Source organism: Chanodichthys erythropterus, chromosome 5, assembly GCF_024489055.1.
Source record: "Chanodichthys erythropterus isolate Z2021 chromosome 5, ASM2448905v1, whole genome shotgun sequence".
Lineage (NCBI taxonomy): Eukaryota > Metazoa > Chordata > Actinopteri > Cypriniformes > Xenocyprididae > Chanodichthys > Chanodichthys erythropterus.
This window is the reverse complement of record NC_090225.1, coordinates 3,134,242-3,152,609: the sequence shown is the minus strand read 5'-3', so window position 1 is coordinate 3,152,609 and position 18,368 is coordinate 3,134,242. Positions and strand designations below refer to the sequence as shown.

The 18,368-nt window shown below is 35.2% G+C and overlaps 1 protein-coding gene across 2 annotated transcripts in view; it reads left to right on the top strand.

The window, feature by feature from the left end:
- The first annotated feature begins 266 nt into the window (after window positions 1-266).
- Window positions 267-18,368, top strand: part of mypn (myopalladin) — a 29,538-nt gene continuing 11,436 nt past the window's right edge. For both annotated transcript variants that reach the window (XM_067385669.1, XM_067385668.1), the window contains exons 1-11: window positions 267-359; window positions 3,719-4,081; window positions 7,820-8,734; window positions 14,281-14,456; window positions 14,558-14,603; window positions 15,827-16,205; window positions 16,338-16,412; window positions 16,933-17,074; window positions 17,229-17,252; window positions 17,350-17,466; window positions 17,572-18,313. In XM_067385669.1, the coding sequence (XP_067241770.1) occupies window positions 7,824-8,734; window positions 14,281-14,456; window positions 14,558-14,603; window positions 15,827-16,205; window positions 16,338-16,412; window positions 16,933-17,074; window positions 17,229-17,252; window positions 17,350-17,466; window positions 17,572-18,313 (2,612 nt within the window). In that variant the 5' untranslated portion in view covers window positions 267-359; window positions 3,719-4,081; window positions 7,820-7,823. The remainder of the gene's footprint in view (window positions 360-3,718; window positions 4,082-7,819; window positions 8,735-14,280; window positions 14,457-14,557; window positions 14,604-15,826; window positions 16,206-16,337; window positions 16,413-16,932; window positions 17,075-17,228; window positions 17,253-17,349; window positions 17,467-17,571; window positions 18,314-18,368) is intronic.

Here is an 18,368-nt window from a genome sequence, read left to right as displayed (position 1 = left end):
AACATGAGCATCATCACTAATAGCCTTCAGTGTGCAGTGTGAGACACTTGGGTTTCTGGCCAATGAGCATTTGCAGATGTCCGGTTATAAAGGAGATGGATTCATGGAAATGCTCTTTTCTCTTGTTCTGGTTTTGTTTCACAGAATTCATCATTTTTCCAGGTTGATTTGTCGAATCGAGCATGCAGGCTGTTTTTCCTCTCTACTTTTAAGTTATTTTTCCCTTACCTTGTCATTCAGTTTGCTGCGATATCATGTGGTTTCAGAACGTATGGTTTAGGAGTGCTATAGTGTGACCGGCGTGAGACTGCAGTAATGTGATGTTGGATCCAGGTTGTTTTGCAAAGTGATGAATGAAGGTATTCCAAATCCAGATTACCTACTTATTTTTAAAATTTTATTTTAGGATCACTACTGTAGTTAAGTTTTATTCAGTTTGACACACTTTTATCTGATGACCATATTACCTAATAATGATGTGCCTTTGGCTATTCGCCTTCCTTTTAGAGTTTTAAAATGAAAATGTGATCTGTAAATCAATCATTTATTATGATAACTGTTGATATTTTTTTTTTGCATCAGTAGATTATCTAATATTTGAATCTTTGAATACATTGAATCTGGAACCACAGCAGTTTGTGAAAAACCAGGACATATGAAATCCAGGTGTAATATAAAGGGCTGCTAGTAATTTGTCTGGAATAAATACACAACACTGAAACAAGAATTGTGTATAATAACTTTCATTAAGTCAATAACAAACAGTATTAAATAATATAATGCTAAATTGATCTAGTTAAATATTTTAATATTTGAATATACTTGACGTATATTCAAGCATCATATAAAATGATGAGTAAAAAATAGGGATGCACCAATATTTGGCTGATACCGATAACTAGGGATGTGCAACGATTAATCGTTTGCAAAATAAAAATTTGTGGCTATGTAATATATGTGTGTGTTCTGTGTATAATAATTATGTATATATAAATACACACATATACATGTAAAAATTTTAGAAATATATGCATGTTTAAATATATATATATATATATATATATATATATATATATATATATATATATATATATATATATATATATATATATATATATATATATATATATATATATGTTTTATATTACATATAAATATTTTATATATAAATCTAACATTTTTCTTAAATATATACATGTATGTGTCTGTATACATATACATAATTATTATACACAGAACACACACATATTACGTAAACACAGACTTTTATTTTGTTACATGCCTACCGATAACCGATAATTCTTTATATTTGAAAGCTGGTAACCGATATATTGGCCGATAAATCTAAATTTTTCAAAACTGAATATTTCTGTCATTTTTGAGAGCCTGATTACAAAAACATAAGTCTCACTATTAAAAGCCATGACCCAAGCACACATTTATAATGATGTTGTCGTTATAATTTCATGTAGCTTTAATGACAGACTTCAGCTGTAATTAACAGTATTTTGCTTTTTTGAAGTGATTCCAACCATTTCAAAACCGTTCATGGTGAACATTATTTATCGGCTTTAATATAGCAGCCAAATTTTTTTATCGGGTTGATAACGATAGAATTAAAAATTAACATATATCGACCGATAACCGATAATTCTTTATATTTGTAAGACGGTAACCGATATATTGCCCGATAAATCTAAATCCAAATTTTTCTATAATTTTTGAGAGCCTCATTACAAAAAAAAGTCACCATTAAAAGCCATGTCCCAAGCACACAATTATAATGTTCTTATTATAATTTTATGTAGCTTATATGACAGACTTGCAGTGTACTTAATTGTATTTTGCTTTTTGAAATGATTCCAATCATTTCAAAATAATCCATTATTTATCGGCTTTAATATATGGCCAAATTTTCTTATCGGGCCGATAACGATAAAATTTTAAATGAGTATATATTGGTTGCCAATATATTTTTCATCTCTAGTAAAAAATATTTTAAAGTGAGTAGGTAGCAAAACATATTGATCACCATCTTCAGAGTATTATGGGTAATTCCTGTTTAACTCCTCTTAAAAACAGTTCAACTAAAGTTGGGTATGTGTAAAATAATCTTTTTGAAGATAATTTCATTACAAAACATTGTATTAAAAGAGTAAAACGGCAAGCTGAACACTTGGAAATAAACAGTTATCACCAAAATGTTTGATCTCACCTGTTTCTTTTATTTTATAGTTAGAATATAAAAAGAATGATCGTATGATCCATCAAGATGTACATTTTTCCCATTGCAATAATGAGAATTTGATGGTAAATATCACAATGCAAAAGACTTAAAGCCTTTATACATAATGCATTATAAAAGTGTTTTTAATGCATTAATTATGCCTTGTAATGCATTGTATGATCTCATGAATAATTGTAACTACATTATAATACTTAAGTTATGCCTTTAGAAAGTATTAAAACACATGACAAACAATCAATTTCAGATGTAACAACCATTCTGCAAACATAATGCATTTTAACTTTGGTTACAATTATTTGTGAAAAGATATTATGCATTACAACATAAATTATGAATACCTTATTTTTTATAATTGTATATACATAAAGGCTTTAAGTAAAGTGTCGCAGAAAATCGTAATTGTCCTCAGAACTGGCCGAGGAAAGAAGAAGAGTGGCCATATATATATATATATATTAGCTGCGAGCAGCAATTATTGGGGTTCAAGCACTTTAAGGCCTTTAATCACATGCGTAAAAAGGTATTATGTTTCATTTAGCAAGCATGTAACCACTTAGATCATAGATGTAAAAGACCATTTACGGCCAATACAGGCAATTTACCATAGGAAATATATGGTTTTTAAAGCTTTTCAACAGTTATCGAGGTTGAGCCAAAAACCTAAGACTAGTTCACCAAAGTTGGTTTTTGAAATAATCTCCAATATTTAACGAATGAGTCGATGGACAGAGGCGGTCCTAGAGGCAAAGTTGCTCAGAATGAGGAGTTCTACCATGATCCTTTGCACATGTGAAAATCACCCTTATGTGATAGCTGCTCAAATTTCATTGCCCAATGGCGGACATGTTTTTCAAGATACATCAATGTCCTCGTAAACAACCTTGGCACCTCAGACAAAGACACTGCATGCCAATTTTCATTTCAATCGGACTAACAGTAAAGTAGTTATAGCTGTTTTCATGTTTTTTTTTTCTTGTTATAGCACCACCAAGTGGCCAGTCGCCACACCCTTTTTTCACGCACCCACAGAATGTGCTTTTACACATGTGTGCCAAGTTTGGAGAAAATATCTCATTCCGTTCACGAGTTATAGCCGTTTTAGTAAAAGTGGCTCCACCCATTTTGCACATTTTTGTAGCCTTTTAAGGACCGTGAATCGAAATTTCAACTTTTTTTTATAACTATTGACAAGCAGACTCCAGAGAATCTTGCCGCATTGCTTTGGTTCCGATCAGACCAAAAACCTGAGAGTAGTTCGCAAAAGTAGGTTTAAAAAAAAAATTCAAAATACCAAAAATGTCACCAAAACGCATGGGAATTTGAATTTTTTACGACTCTACGATTTACGGTTTGGTCTGCCCGATCACTTTTAGGGAAGAATGCTACGTACTTGAACCCCTAATGAATGTTCAAAATCATCTGTGCTTGCATGCAAAATTAAAACTCTCCTTTTTGCCCTATTATTTACAGTTAACGCCCATAATGCACTGCTCCTGTGCCCTCCAGACTGTCATAGGTGCTCCACCAAGATTCTCACCGTCCAATGAGGAGGGCTCATTCCCTGGCACACGCTTCAAATCCCTCCACCTCCCTTCAAATAACCTGCCACCGACACGCTGACGAATGTTTCTGCTTTATGGTGACAGGTCGCTCAGGCAGGCCATTGCTGTGCCGCTGCTGCTGCTGTAAACTCAAGGTTAACTTTGCTCAAGACTAGGAAAACGCTGTGGCAGCTGCGCTCAGGCCGTCTGGAAAGCTGGAATTTAAGTGGATTGTAAGCAGGTGCAGTAGATCTACTCATTGTGGAGCAGAAAGTTCACACTGAAGTTAAAGGTAAAGCACCTTGTTATCTGATGACCTACACGTCTCACTGCATTGCCTTGATTTCATTTAATGCATGCCAGTACATTTTAAAGGCACACTCTTATATTTGTTTGCATCCAGCTCTGTTTATAAGTTTGTTCAGAGACAGTCAGTTTCTATTTTAGATTGGCATCCCATAATGTTCCTTCCTAGTAAATCATGTACACAAGAAATATACATGGAACATTTAATGGATCATTCTGCTTTTGCAAATGACCGATATGATGTTTGGATTTATAGTGTTGTATTTTGTTCATGTAAAGTGAGCCCTTACTATAATTAGCTATGACGGGGGGGGGCTGGAGTGTGTTTGCCCTGGATTAATGCACACAACAGCTGCCCGGACAGGTCTGTTGGAAGGGCATCGCTGCTGCTGTTAATTGCTCTGATTTGAGTGTCAGTACCATCTGCAGCCATATCCCGTTTCTGGATTCAATAACAACAGGAGGCCAATGGTGAAAGCCTTTCTCAAAGTTTGCTAGGAAGATCAAAATGTTTTGGGTCATACTTTAAATTAGATGTCTTTAATTATATGTACTTGCATTATTGCTATTGCAAAACACTTTTGCTTCTATTGAGGTGGGATACGGGTAAGGATAGGGAAGGGAAGGGTATATATTTAAGGGTGTAATTATTGGTGTAATCACACAAATCAATTAGAGATGTATTTACGTGCAGGTATTTTTTGTAAAGACACATATGATGTAAAATCATTGCATCAAATAATTAGTTACATAAAAGATAAAGACACTTAATATAAAGTGGGACTGTGTTTTGATATTGGACTTTTGGACTGTTTTTGTGACACATAAACTTCTAAAACATCCAAACCTGGTGAAAATCCAACTTTGGAATATGTTATGCATGCATACTACTTCATATGGTTGTAGAAAACCTGGAACTATCAGGATATTTTATAGCTGTCATTTTCAGGCCTGGTAAAACATGGAAATGAATGAAATTTTGTAGTGATTTTTTTTTTTTCTTGTTGTGCTCCACTCTCTTGTTAGAAATGATTTTTAAAAATCCATATCCAATTATCAGAAATAACTGAATAAGTCATGGCTATTCTTTGATCTGCTATTCAGGACTTTTCAGGATATTTAACAATTGATCTCATGTTTTAGGAGAAATTCTGATTGTGGTGGCAGAAAAATCTCCAATAGATCCAAAACAAATGCTTCAAATTCAGCTCTGTTTTCATAGTTTTAATAATTGGCTTGTTTAAGCTGAAACTATTATGAATGAAGGGTTCACATGGTAACAAAACACCTGGAAATATCAGGAAAATTTTTATAATTGTCATTTCCAGGCTTGGAGAAAACATGGAAATTCATACAAACTTATAGAATTTTCTTTTTATTTTACTCCGCTCTAAAAAAATGTAATTATATATATATATATATATATATATATATATATATATATATATATATATAATTTATATTTATATGTATTTATATATATATATATATGGTCGTGTATGAGCAATATCACACTCGTAGCTGTGCAATATGGCTGTATATCAGCATGGCAGTGATTCGGCCGTAGGTAAATAAATAAGAAACAACAATGGAGTGTCTTTAAAGAGCCAAGCCTCCATTTACTAATTCTCCATTGAAACTCATTGTATTTTGTACAGTATTAGAGAGAGAGAGAGAGAGATCGCCTGAGCGAGCATTACTTGTGTCTGATATAACATTCACTTTTCAGGTCGATGTCCGTAATATTATATCCATTATAAAAATCCATTTGAATGTTCTTTGGGCTAAGGGAATTTTCCATAACATAGATAGAGCATAAAAACAACGTCCTTCACAAAAGTTCCTTTCAATTTAAAAGTCTCTTGCGACTGACTCATTCAACATCATTCAATAAATATTTTATATAAATATGTTGTATTTGGTATTGAGAAAGGGTCCATTAGTGCATAATATGGATTGAGTGAAAATTGCATTAATACGGCATTAGATGGCGGCAAACTTTACGAGTGAATGAGACTAATTATTAGTCGGAAATCGTAAATTCGATAATTCTCACTTTAGTCGTGATTATGAGCTCATTGCATTCAGGGGAGGGCGTTCATGTGCAATTTTCACCTAAGTAACTCGTATTTACGATAATTCCTTAAAATTTGATTGTAGTAAGCTTAATTTAATTTGTACGGAAGAGAATTAGGGCCAAGCAATAATAATAAAAAAAAAAAAACATCTCGAGATTAAAGTTGTTAAATTTTGAGAAAAAAAATCATTAAATTTTGAGAAAAAAGTTGAGATAAAATGTTGAGAATAAACTCGTTAAATTACGAGAAAAAACTTGTTAAATTTCGAGAAAAAAGTCGAGATAAAATGTTGAGAATAAACTAGTTAAATTACGAGAAAAAACTTGTTAAATTTCGAGAAAAAAGTCTAGATAAAATGTTGAATAAACTCGTTAAATTACGAGAATAAAGTCATTAAATTACGAGAAAAAAGTTGTTAAATTACGAGAACAAATTCGTTAAATTATGAGAAAAATATCGTTAAATTTTGAGAAAAAAATTGAGATAAAATGTTGAGAATAAAGTCATTAAATTATGAGAAAATAGTCGTTAAATTACGAGAACAAATTTGTTAAATTACGAATTTTTCTCATAATTTAACGACTTTTTTCTCATAATTTATTACTTTATTCTCATAATTTAACAAATTTGTTCTCATAATTTAACAACTTTTTTCTCGCAATTTAATGAGTTTATTCTCAACATTTTATCTCAACTTTTTTCTTGAAATTTAACGATTTTTTAACAACTTTAATCTCGAGATGGTTTTATTTTTTTATTATTGCTTGGCCCTAATCCCCTTCCGTAAATTTGATTTGAGTTGCAGCAGATTTCAAATTCCAACCATGCTTTGCGTCAGACTGTATAAGGAAAATAAATGTTGAAATGAAGTGTTATTTTGTGGTTTTTACACAAGATTAATAAAGGGAAAATAGGTTATTGTTTATTGTTGTGTTAAACTGGGATTTACAGGGGTTTCTGTAGTTTTGTAGGGTTACCATTTTGGTGAAAAGTAGAGCCTGTGATTAGTAGAGATGCAAAGGGGCGGAAAATTTCCAGTAATTTTCCGGAAACTTTCCAGAATTTGTGGAAACTTTCCAGGATTTTTGAAAACTGTTCTGCCCCTTTGCATCCCTAGTGATTAGGTTGAGGATGGGCTGAAAAACTTTTAAGACTGCATATACTGTATTTTGTTTGATTATATACATGCAAGTATATAATGACAGTCTCTTTGATAGTTATAATAGCTTGTGTTATTTGCTATCTTACATTTAACCAAGATGTGAATGTGATGTTTATGTAAATGAACTGAAAGTTATTAACATTATGATGAGTTGGGCGAGGCTGAGAACTGTGGGAGCGAAAGGAATGCCGGTGACATGATTGGTAATGAGAGACACCTATGCATAACTCTGGCCTTGCTCCGCTTCCGAGGCTCTCGGCCCCACCCCGCTTTGTCACAAAAATTTTAAGTTCTACTAACTTACAAAAATGAGTTAGTATTCTGAACTTATTGAGTTTCACAGTGTAACAATCTACTAATACTCTAAAGAGAGTTAGTAGACATTACTTAAAGATTGCTGAATGTCTCTAAAGTGGACCATCGAAATAATGTGTAGCCAAAAAATGTCCCTTAATGTCCTTAATCTTTGTAATTTTGTTTCCAGCATCATGCAGGAGAACAACATGGATCAGCCCACGTCCTTGTCGCAGCTTTTGCGGGAGAGTTACCTGGCCGAAGCCAGAGCCCACCACAGACACGGCGAACCCAGCTGCATCGACACCCCTCGACGTCTGGTGTACGGGACGCTCAAAGAGAGAGCGGATGATTCCGGTGGGAAAGTGGAAGCTCAGTTTCCGGACTTGTCTGCCTTCCTGAGCCAAGAAGAACTGGACAAGAGTGTCGATCTGGCTTGCAAAGCGATCAGCAAGGATCCCCGAGAACGTGAGGAGAGATGCCCACAAATGAGCCATTACAATGTTCCTTCCAACAAACCCACTCCAGAAACGGAGGTTGTGTCAGAGAGACAATCAGTCCAGCCTTCAATCCAAGAAAACACGATAAGGAACGTCAGAAGTACCAGGGAACCTGCGGCAGATTTCAAAAGACCCCAAAGAAACGCTCCTTACGGCTTGGAGACGCAATCCAAGAAGGAGTTCCTCAATAAGGCTGCTGACTTCATAGAGGAGCTTTCGTCTCTGTTTAAGTCCAACAGTTCTAAGCGAATTCGGCCTCGTACTTGCAAATCACATCGGAGCCGACACCAGAACAAAGCCCAACTTGATGGCACTTCGTACACCATTAATGCAGAAGATAGAGAAAGGCCGATTCTACTTAACCAACAAATGGAGGAGCCAATGGAGGTCAATCCAGTCATGGAGGAGCCGTATGACGCAGAGGGGCCCCAGGAACCGGAGCCACCTTGTGAAATAGAGTGTGAAGCACCAGCTCTGATAGAACCGGAGGAACCCGTGTGTGAACCTCCACACTTTATACAGAAACTCAAAAGCAGGGAGGTTCCTGAGGGAAGTAAAGTCCAGTTGGATTGTATCGTCAGAGGGCTGCCTGCTCCTGAAGTGCGGTGAGTTTCTTTTTTATTGATGTAAATATAGTAATTAGTGGTGTTTTCTAAGTCAAGCATTACTATCACTATTGCTCAGACAGAAAGCAGTCACATGGCAACTGCATACACTCTATATAGAACCTTAAAGGGTTCTGTCAGGTGCTTCATATATAGAACCCTTTAGGGGTTCTAATCATGGGATCATTTTTAGGGCACGATTTTAGAACCCTGTTGGAATTGCTAGGTTACTTTTTCTTTTCTGAATGGAATCACATTTTTGAGAGCCTATACATGCTCAAAAACTCTTTGCACATGCGTCAGAAGTGGTGAAAATATCAGAACTGATATGGGTTTCAAAATTAGGTGTGGCAAAATGGCTCGGTAGCGCCACCTACAAAATTTTAACGAAGCATCCCTCACGCTACATTTCACGTACAAGTATGAAATTCGGTATACACATGTAACAGCCCAATACCTACAAACAAGTCTTCTGGAGCAAAATCTGAAGACCAACAGGAAGTGAGATATTTTGAATTTTTGGCCATTTCCATATGTTGTATTTTAACAAACGTCTCCTAGTAGAGCTTTAATCAGATCAACATCATATTTGGTCAGTCTAATGTAATAGCCTTTGAGAAGTTAAATTCTGAAGATCTAGAGTTTTCGTTGAAGGGCGTGTCCGTGGCAGCCTGACAAAGTCTGATGTTTCACAATGAAACAGGAAGTTGTTGTAACTGTGGCATATGATGTCCGATCTACCCCAAACTGCACACGTGTGATTAGAATCCTGGCCTGAAGACATTTACATGCCAATATTTAGTTAGTCATAGCACCACCTGCTGGAAGCAGGAAGTGTGGCACATCAAAATGACTTTGCTATTTTTATCCTCTATTTACCCACTTAAATGCATCTCACTCACTATTCACTGTTTTCCTAAGGCCAACGGGTGGCGGTGGCTCCAGGTGCGAGGGCCCTTTCAACGTTGCTTGCAGCTTTGATATGGATTTAGTTTTACTTAATGAATTTTGTTTTAATTCATTTTTAATTTGTTAAATTTTATGAATTAAGCAGCTTACAAACATACTTTATCAATAGAAATAAATTAAATAACCTGTTAAACATGAAAGTCTTATGCAGTTCTAGTATCATAATTATTAAGTATTAAGTATCAAGTATCATAGAGTTCTATATAGAACCTCATTAAACCTTTTTTCTAAGAGTGTAGCAACGTGCTAAAAGCAGTCAGTAAACCTTAAAGGGGACATATCATGAAAATCTGACTTTTTCTGTGTTTAAGTGCTACAATCGGGTCCCCAGTGCATCTGCCATCCCAGAAAACATGAAAAGAACAACCCAGTAAATTTGTTTTGGCAAGCCTTTCTCTGCAAACGTGAAAATTTTTTCGATTTCACTCCCCTAGTGATGTAGGAACGGGATGTTATTATAATATTACCATCCCTTAATCTGCACGTTAAAACTTGTAACTTCTTCCTGAGTCTCTCCATCAGTGTCGACTCCGGTTTGAACAATGTAAGGCTGAACACCGTTACTGACAATCCTCATTTTGGCTGCGTGAGATTCTCCAGCTTTGTTGTTGTTGAGAAACTGAAGCGTGAGCTGTTAAAGCTCCGCCCTCTTCTGGGAAGGGGGCGGGAGCAGCAGTTCATTTGCATTTAAAGGGACACACACAAAAAAAGGGGTCATAATAGGTCACTTTTAATTGCAATTATAATGTAGAATGTAAATAGTACATTCATATTATCTGAATTATTCCTATATATATATATATATATATATATATATATATATATATATATATATATATATATATATATATATATATATATATATATATATATATATGTATGTATGTGTGTGTGTGTGTATATATATACTAAAGGGAATTGCATTATAATAAATCTAGTTTATCACACATATAGCACAAAGAGGTCTTCTGAAAGCTGACCATATAACTTGCAGTCTGAGCTCAGCCTTTCTAATTTTGCCACAGTGGAAATATGATGCTATGAGAATGCAGGCGAAATTAAAGTCCTACATCTTCAGTACAGAACAGTTAGCCAATGTGTATAAGAGTAAACAAATTACTAAATGGATACATCAGTGCAGATATGATAGATTTTTTGCAGCAGTGTTTACTTTGGTACAATGACTGTCATTTCTGTCCCATTTAATTAAAATAAACCACACAAAATGAGTGCCACTTCCTTACAAAATAACCATCTTATACCACAGTTATCAATGCAGTGTTATATTAGTATTATTTATATATACTATATAATATATTATAGTATTTATTAATATTTTGACTTTTTAATATATTTTCAGTTTTCAAACATTTAATATACATTATTAATAATTTATTAATAATGTTTCAGATTTATTCCAATTAAAGAAAACTATTTTTAGTAATATTTAGTTGTAGTAAATTAGAATATTGTTTTGATATAGACAGTAAGTATTAGTTTAATGGTTTCTTTACTCTTTTATAGTGAGTGTGTTTGGCATGAAACATGTTTATGTCTACTACAAGCTGCAGAGGAAGAGAAATCAAAAACATTTAACACTACCTGTGGACTTGAGCCTGGATGAGTTTTAAAGGCTGATTATCTTAAAGTCTCATAACTTGTAAAGCCTTAAAGCACTGTATGACTCAGATTGTGGAAATGTGCTGCTCCAGCCATGATATTCAGCTTGTGCTTCTCTAGAAACTGAACATCTCTCATAATACTCATGGTTTAGTGTTACACTGTGATAGGTGGTGTTATTATAGTGTGAAAGATTAGGAAATTGTAGCTACAACTAGACTTAATAATATGTAATGTACATATTCTCTGTTCAGTTATGATTTAAAACTGACTAAAATAAGTCTGGTTGAACCTTGATCTTTTGCATTTAATACCTTATTAGAAATTGATCATACATGTCACTTTTTGTAATAAATGCATTAAAATAAATCTATCACGCTTTTTACATTGTTTTGCATTTAATAACTTAATTAAAATTGATCATGAGTTTAGCGTTTTTGCATTTAATATCTTAATTTCAATTTATCATGCATGTAACTTTTTTGCATTTAATGACTTTATATTTATTGATTATACATTTAGCATTTTTGCTTTTAATAACGAAATATAAGTTGATCATATATATCTTTTTGTATTAAATAAATTAATATAAATTGATCAGGCATTTAATATTTTTACATTTAATAACTTAACATAAATTAATCATGCATTTAATGTTTTTACATTTAATAACTTCATATAAATTGATGCATTTAATATTTTTACATTTAATAACAACATAAATTGATCATAGTTAATATTTTTGCATTTAATAACTTAATATAGATTGATCATGCATATAACTGTTTTGCATTTAATAACTTCATTTAAATTGATCATGCATTTAATACTTTTACATTTAATAACTTAATATAAATTAATCATGCATTTAACATTTTTCTGCATTTAATATCTTAATATAAATTGGTCATGCATTTTCTATTCTTGTGAAAGCTGAAAGATATAAGCCTACAGTATGTTCTCATAGCAGTAGCTTGACACAACCTCCATGTTCAAGCTATTTAGACGTCTGTTAAACACCTTGTTGTTATGATTTGTTTAACTATATTAAATAATATAACAATTAATTAATCAAGGGATTTCTATTGTTTATGAAGTTATTTTCTATACATGATTACATTGCTTTGATGTTGGTTATTAGTTTGTCATTGATGAAACCTCAGTGTAACATTACTCAACGCAAGCTTCCCACACTGACAGGTCAAGGAAACCCGTGCTTTTCTGAGTTTGTCTCTGTGACAGGTGACGTGTTTCGACAGCTGCTCTCAGTCGCGTTACACACGTTCAGCTGACCGAAAGACTGTGATGTCAGAATCATTAGATCATCTCTATACTCTTGTTAGAATCCAGTGATCCAGAGTAACTTGATTTTTCAAAATGATTCAAAGAGTTATTATATTATTTGCGAATGTTCTTCTGACCATCTGTACAGTCACATTACATCTTCATCTTCATTTTACTTAACCTTTCTTTGTTTCCAAAGTTCTAAGTATGTAAAAAAAAAAAAAATCCCATGATGTTTTAGCATGCCTAAAAATGTCAAGTGTTTCTCTGTCAGAGATAAATGTGTGCTAAATGGCTGAAAGATCTATTAGTGTTTGTTGTGTTGGTGATTGAATGAGAGGCCGTTCTATGTTTAGCTCTGTATGTTCATGTGTGTCGCTCAGGGATGCTGCTGTCCAGTTTTATCAGGGGTTCCTGCGTCGTGGGGCGAGTCGAGAGGGAAAATAGACTGAACAGGTGCAGATCTAGTGCTGGATGTCTCTCCCCTGCAGCTCACACTGTCAAAGTAGAGTCTTACTCACTAGAAATGACCCTCATTGGCTCATGGATCCAACCCAATACATTTCAGCCATGTCTTGCCCTTGGAATGAACCACAACTTGTCGCTTCAGAATCACTTTAAAATTAAGGGAGGAAGTTTTAAGAATTCGGAAGGGGATGAAGTAAAATAATTGTTGTACAGTCACTCTAGGTAAGGCTGTAGTAAAGATATATTTTTTTGGATCCAATAATGTTCTTTTAACCCTTTGATTTGTTGCTGAATAAGTGCTGTTGTACTTTGTCTTGTGTTACAGTGTGGATCTTACTTTGCTGATGTGTTTCATAAGGAGGACTGATTTTGGATGATTTGTGATGAGTTTGAATTGGTTTTGAATGGTTTTGACTTCAGCTCCACCTCAGTAGCTTGATATCTAATAGTTGATGAAATGAAAATCCTAATTTTATTGTATTTGGTGAAATAAAAATGTGTCTGGTGTCATTAATCCTTTTAGTCATTAAAAATGTCAAGTTTAAAGAAAATAGCTTTTTATCAACTAGTTTTTGATAAAAGGAAATGTACTGTTTTGATGTTAAGCATTAAGCATTTACATTTAAGCATTAAGTACATTTAATTTGTCTTGATAATGTGATAGTGATAGACTGAAAAAATAAAAAAAAATCAGCTATTTTGAGATTTTATGCATCAGGTAACAACTTTGTCTGCTTGGATGATTAACAAAAGTGCTAGGTCCTCTTTGTGTCATTTTGCAAAATCCATCAACAATTTTGTTAGGCTATATATTCCCTGTTTTCTCATTTTTGGTTTACATGATGCATGTTTTGGCTATCGAACACCCTGCATCGACCAATAAAAATCGAATATATTGTTGAATAAAGACAGTTTACCTCTGTTTTATAAGGCTTGTGTTAATGACCTGCAGGACAGTGTTCAAATGCATTCATTTAGTGTCACTAGTACACTCAAAATATTGAAGTAGTGAGTTAAATATGCATTTGAAGATGTTAAAAATGAGCTGGGCTGAATCATTTGTCTTCGTTTCAGTCTGTTAAAGATCAGAATACAATATAGTTTTTTTACAACTGAGGTCAAATGTAACCAAATGTTTAATACATCAATTTTTAGATGTTCATTAATGTTCCTGTCCTGAATGTAACATTCTGATTGTTTTTCAGATGGTTTTGTGAGGGTAAAGAGTTGGAAAACAGTCCAGATATTCAGATCATCACCAACGGTGAGCGACACTCTCTGATCATAGCAGAGGCTTTCGAAGAAGATACAGGCAGATACTCGTGCTTTGCCTCCAACTTTTATGGCACAGACTCCACCTCAGCAGAAATCTACATTGAGGGTAAGTAAATTAATTATTGAGCATTTAATATGAATCATTAATGACTAAATGATTCCAACGGCAGTCCAAAATCAAGTTTGCATCATTTCATTTTCTAATAGGAGCGTCATCATCGGATTCTGACGGTGAACAACATTTTCAAGCACAGTGAGTTTCTAGATTTTCCAACATTGAATCATGTTATAAGAATTACATGCACATATAGACCTTCTGTAGCCCCGCCCCTTTTCAGTGTTCTGTCTTCCGGTTTGTATTTCCACAGCATGAAGGTAAGATCTTACAGATTTATGAATGAACCGCTTGTTTTAAAATCTTCCAACAAAACTACTTGACATTTGTTATGACATACGCTTTAAACATTTACAAAGCCCATGATAACTTTTGTTAAAGTCCCCCTGTAACCAATAATTTTATGCCTTAAATCTCATCTTTGATCGCCAAAATGACATATTTAAATGTTTTTTCCTGTGAAAAAAATGTCTTCATGCCTTAAAATAGCTTCAATGTAACTCTACACACTTTCCTCATTTAGTATATGCAGATCAATGAATATGCAAATTAGCCCCGCCTCCACTCACTCACACCAGCTTTAAAGATCCACTCAGTCAACTTACTGAGGTAAATGCTGCACAATGGTATCGCTCTTTACAACATCAGGCACATGACGGTAATTAATATGATTAGCATTTTGCTTGACTACGTTATCAAACCGCTAATAATTTGTTGCTAATGTCCGACAGCTGACTTCTAACTCAGTATCCTTACAAATGCTTTGAACAACTCGGAACGTCAGTAGGTGTATCGTTCATCATAGCGTTGTAATATACATCATACACCAGCTATATTGCACGATTTTTCATATCAACAGAAAAATTTACCTGGATAACCTGGCTTCTCTCGAGATTCCCCTGCAAGATCACTGTTAATGATATACTAAAGCCCGCGGCACATTGACGTGATTGGTTACAAGGTAGTTTGTAACGTCACAGACACCAGCGAACCGCGGGTCTTTTGTTCAATGCAGTTTTAAGGAGAAAATACTAAGCAATAGTGTGGACATATGAATTTGCACTTGGTATGTCTTAAAGCATATTAAAAACACCAAATAGACATACAGACAACATTAAAAACTTCGTTTTCACCACTGGGAGTCTTTAACTCAACAATAAGTAAATCCACTTCACCAGCGAATTACTCTTTGCCATAGAAATATACAGAGCTACTGCAAAAACTGAAGTTCAAACACTAAATTCTAAAGATGGCTGCACGCTTGTTTCTCTGGTGCATAAGGTCTATATATGGACCCATTGCAGTACCTTCATGGACCCCAAGGGACCAGGTTAAAACACATGAACATACGTTTTTTTCAGACTTCATAAAAGATCACCTCAGCCCAAGCCTGCTGAGGTCTTGGTAGAATCCAACACATCTGCTGAAGACACCATACCAACTGTAACAACCACCTGCGCTGAGCCACCAGCACCTTCAGACGCAGAAGCAGTGCTGCTGACCGCTGACCCTCCCTCTGAGCAAGAAGATACAGAACTTCTGAGTACCATCAGCTCTGAAATACCTGTACTAGAACCAACCGTTCCTGCACTAGAACAAACCATACCTGTACCACCAGCGCCAATATCTGATGTGGAACCCACTCCACCTTCTCCACCCCTCACCATAGCACCACCATCACTTCCATCAAGCCAAAGTATTTCCGATATACTGTTAACATCTCAACAGAGCATTCCTGAGGTACGAAAAACACACCAAATCTACAGTTTTGATTATAGCCAAATAAATATGGGTTAGCAGCACGCGTTTCAGTCTCTCAAACAGCGAGTTGATTCCATGTATTTCTCTTACATTATATGTTTTCTTTTTCAGAATCTAAATGGCAGCAGTAGTTATTTTCAAGACTTTGATGTAAGGCCCATAATGGCAGCTCCTGTTTTTACAAAGGTAGAGCAAACAAAACTTGTATTGTATTTCTAAATCATTGAGAGTCAGTTTTCAGAATGATGCTTGTGTGCAAAGGTTTTTACATGTTGTTCATATGGGCAATTAAATATAAAAAATGTTTGAAAGAATATGTATTGTATTCATATTTTAACAGGATTTAACATTTTTCTTGCATGCTCGTCGAAAATCCAAGAAGTCAATACTTTTTTATGCAATCAGATTTAGGATTTTGCCTGGCAGACAATAAAACAGGCAAAAAAATCCAATGCAAGCCATTTCTGGAAATATCATAGAGACTTGGTGGTGACCTTGTTTGACTAGCAACCACCTAGCAATGACCTTGTAACCCTAATTAAACTGCATAGCAACACCTTGGCAGCAATCCACAAACACTCATACTCATGGTGGTAGTTTTGCATGAGCAAACACCTCTAACCTTACCTTCAGAATATATACAAATGAAGTTTTTACATGCTTTTCATTCCTCTGTCATTGAACACCATTGTCTCTTTTGGTGCAGAACCTTCAGGATGTCCTGGCTCTGGAGAGTCAGCTGGTAGTGCTGGAGTGCCGAGTAAAAGGCAGTCCCTCCCCCAAAGTGGACTGGTACAGGGAGGGAACGCTTATTGAAGACTCTCCAGACTTCAGGATCCTCCAGAAGAGTATGTCTAATTTTAGTATGCATACATTAAGATATGTGGTTGGACCTATCTTTGAAAAGTCTGTTAACTTGTAACAGAAAAGCTTTCAATGCATGAATTGTTCTGCTTACATTTGGCTTCTGATAATCCACACATTCTGCTTTTTTCATCCCAGAACCAAGATCTATGGCTGAATCTGGTAGGTGGATTTGATTACATCTGGTTTGTCAAGTTAATTATTTCAAGACACTAACCACCTAACAGTCTACCATTTCTCTGTTTGGTGTGGACTTCAGAGGAGATATGTACGTTGGTTATAGCGGAGGTCTTTCCAGAGGATTCTGGAACATTTACTTGCACAGCCAGCAATAAATATGGCACAGTTTCCAGTATCGGAGTGTTGAGAGTGAAAGGTAAATTTATGTGGAATAGATTATAGGGTCAGTTTTTGCATTTCAAAGTGTTAAAACATCAACCTCAAGTCTAATTCTGACACATATATTTGTCTGCATCAATAGGACGCAACACCAACCCCAAAACTACAAGCACTTTAACTGTGGAATCCTCCCCACCAAAGGTTCCAGCAACAGACCTGATATCAACAACTTTGAAGCGTAAGCCAGATGTTCCTCTGGTAAACAACAAGCTTCACTCAAGTATGATTTGTCTTGACCCTCTGAGCTCTGGCTATAAGCAGTCAGACCCTCTGGACTCTGGAACATTTCGTTCAGACTCTCTAAACCCTAGTATGTTTCGCCATGACCTCAGCACTAGCCTACCTAGTCTAAACCCTCTCAGCATTGGAAAACACAGCTCAGATACTTTCAGGAGTAGTTTACCTCAGCTAGACCCACTCAGCTTCAATGCATCTTCACTGAACTCTGATTTGAACCATAAGTCTCTCAACTCTAGCACTACACACTTCGATTCAGGAGGGTCTGGTTGTAAGCCTTCCACAGAGGTGACCCAAAGTCCAGCCAATGGATTAGCCTCCGCCATCACTCTGGGCTCAGATGCCTGGGTTGAACCATCAGTAAACTCCAGTAACCATCAAGAGCAACCACCTGTTAAACCCCTACCAGATCCCCCAACTTCTTGCCTCAAGACAAGACCCGAGGGTGTGTTAGGGAATCACAATGAACCCCGCTCTAGTTCTCGAGTGGGTCTCCGTGTAACCTTTAAACTCCCTGAGGATGAAGAAGAAGAAGAGAAAGACATGGCATCCAAAGAACCACCACCAGTGTTTGCTAAACCAAAATTGTAAGTACCAACTTTGGAATGTTGCAAGACAACTTGAGAGTAAAAAAGACCTTCT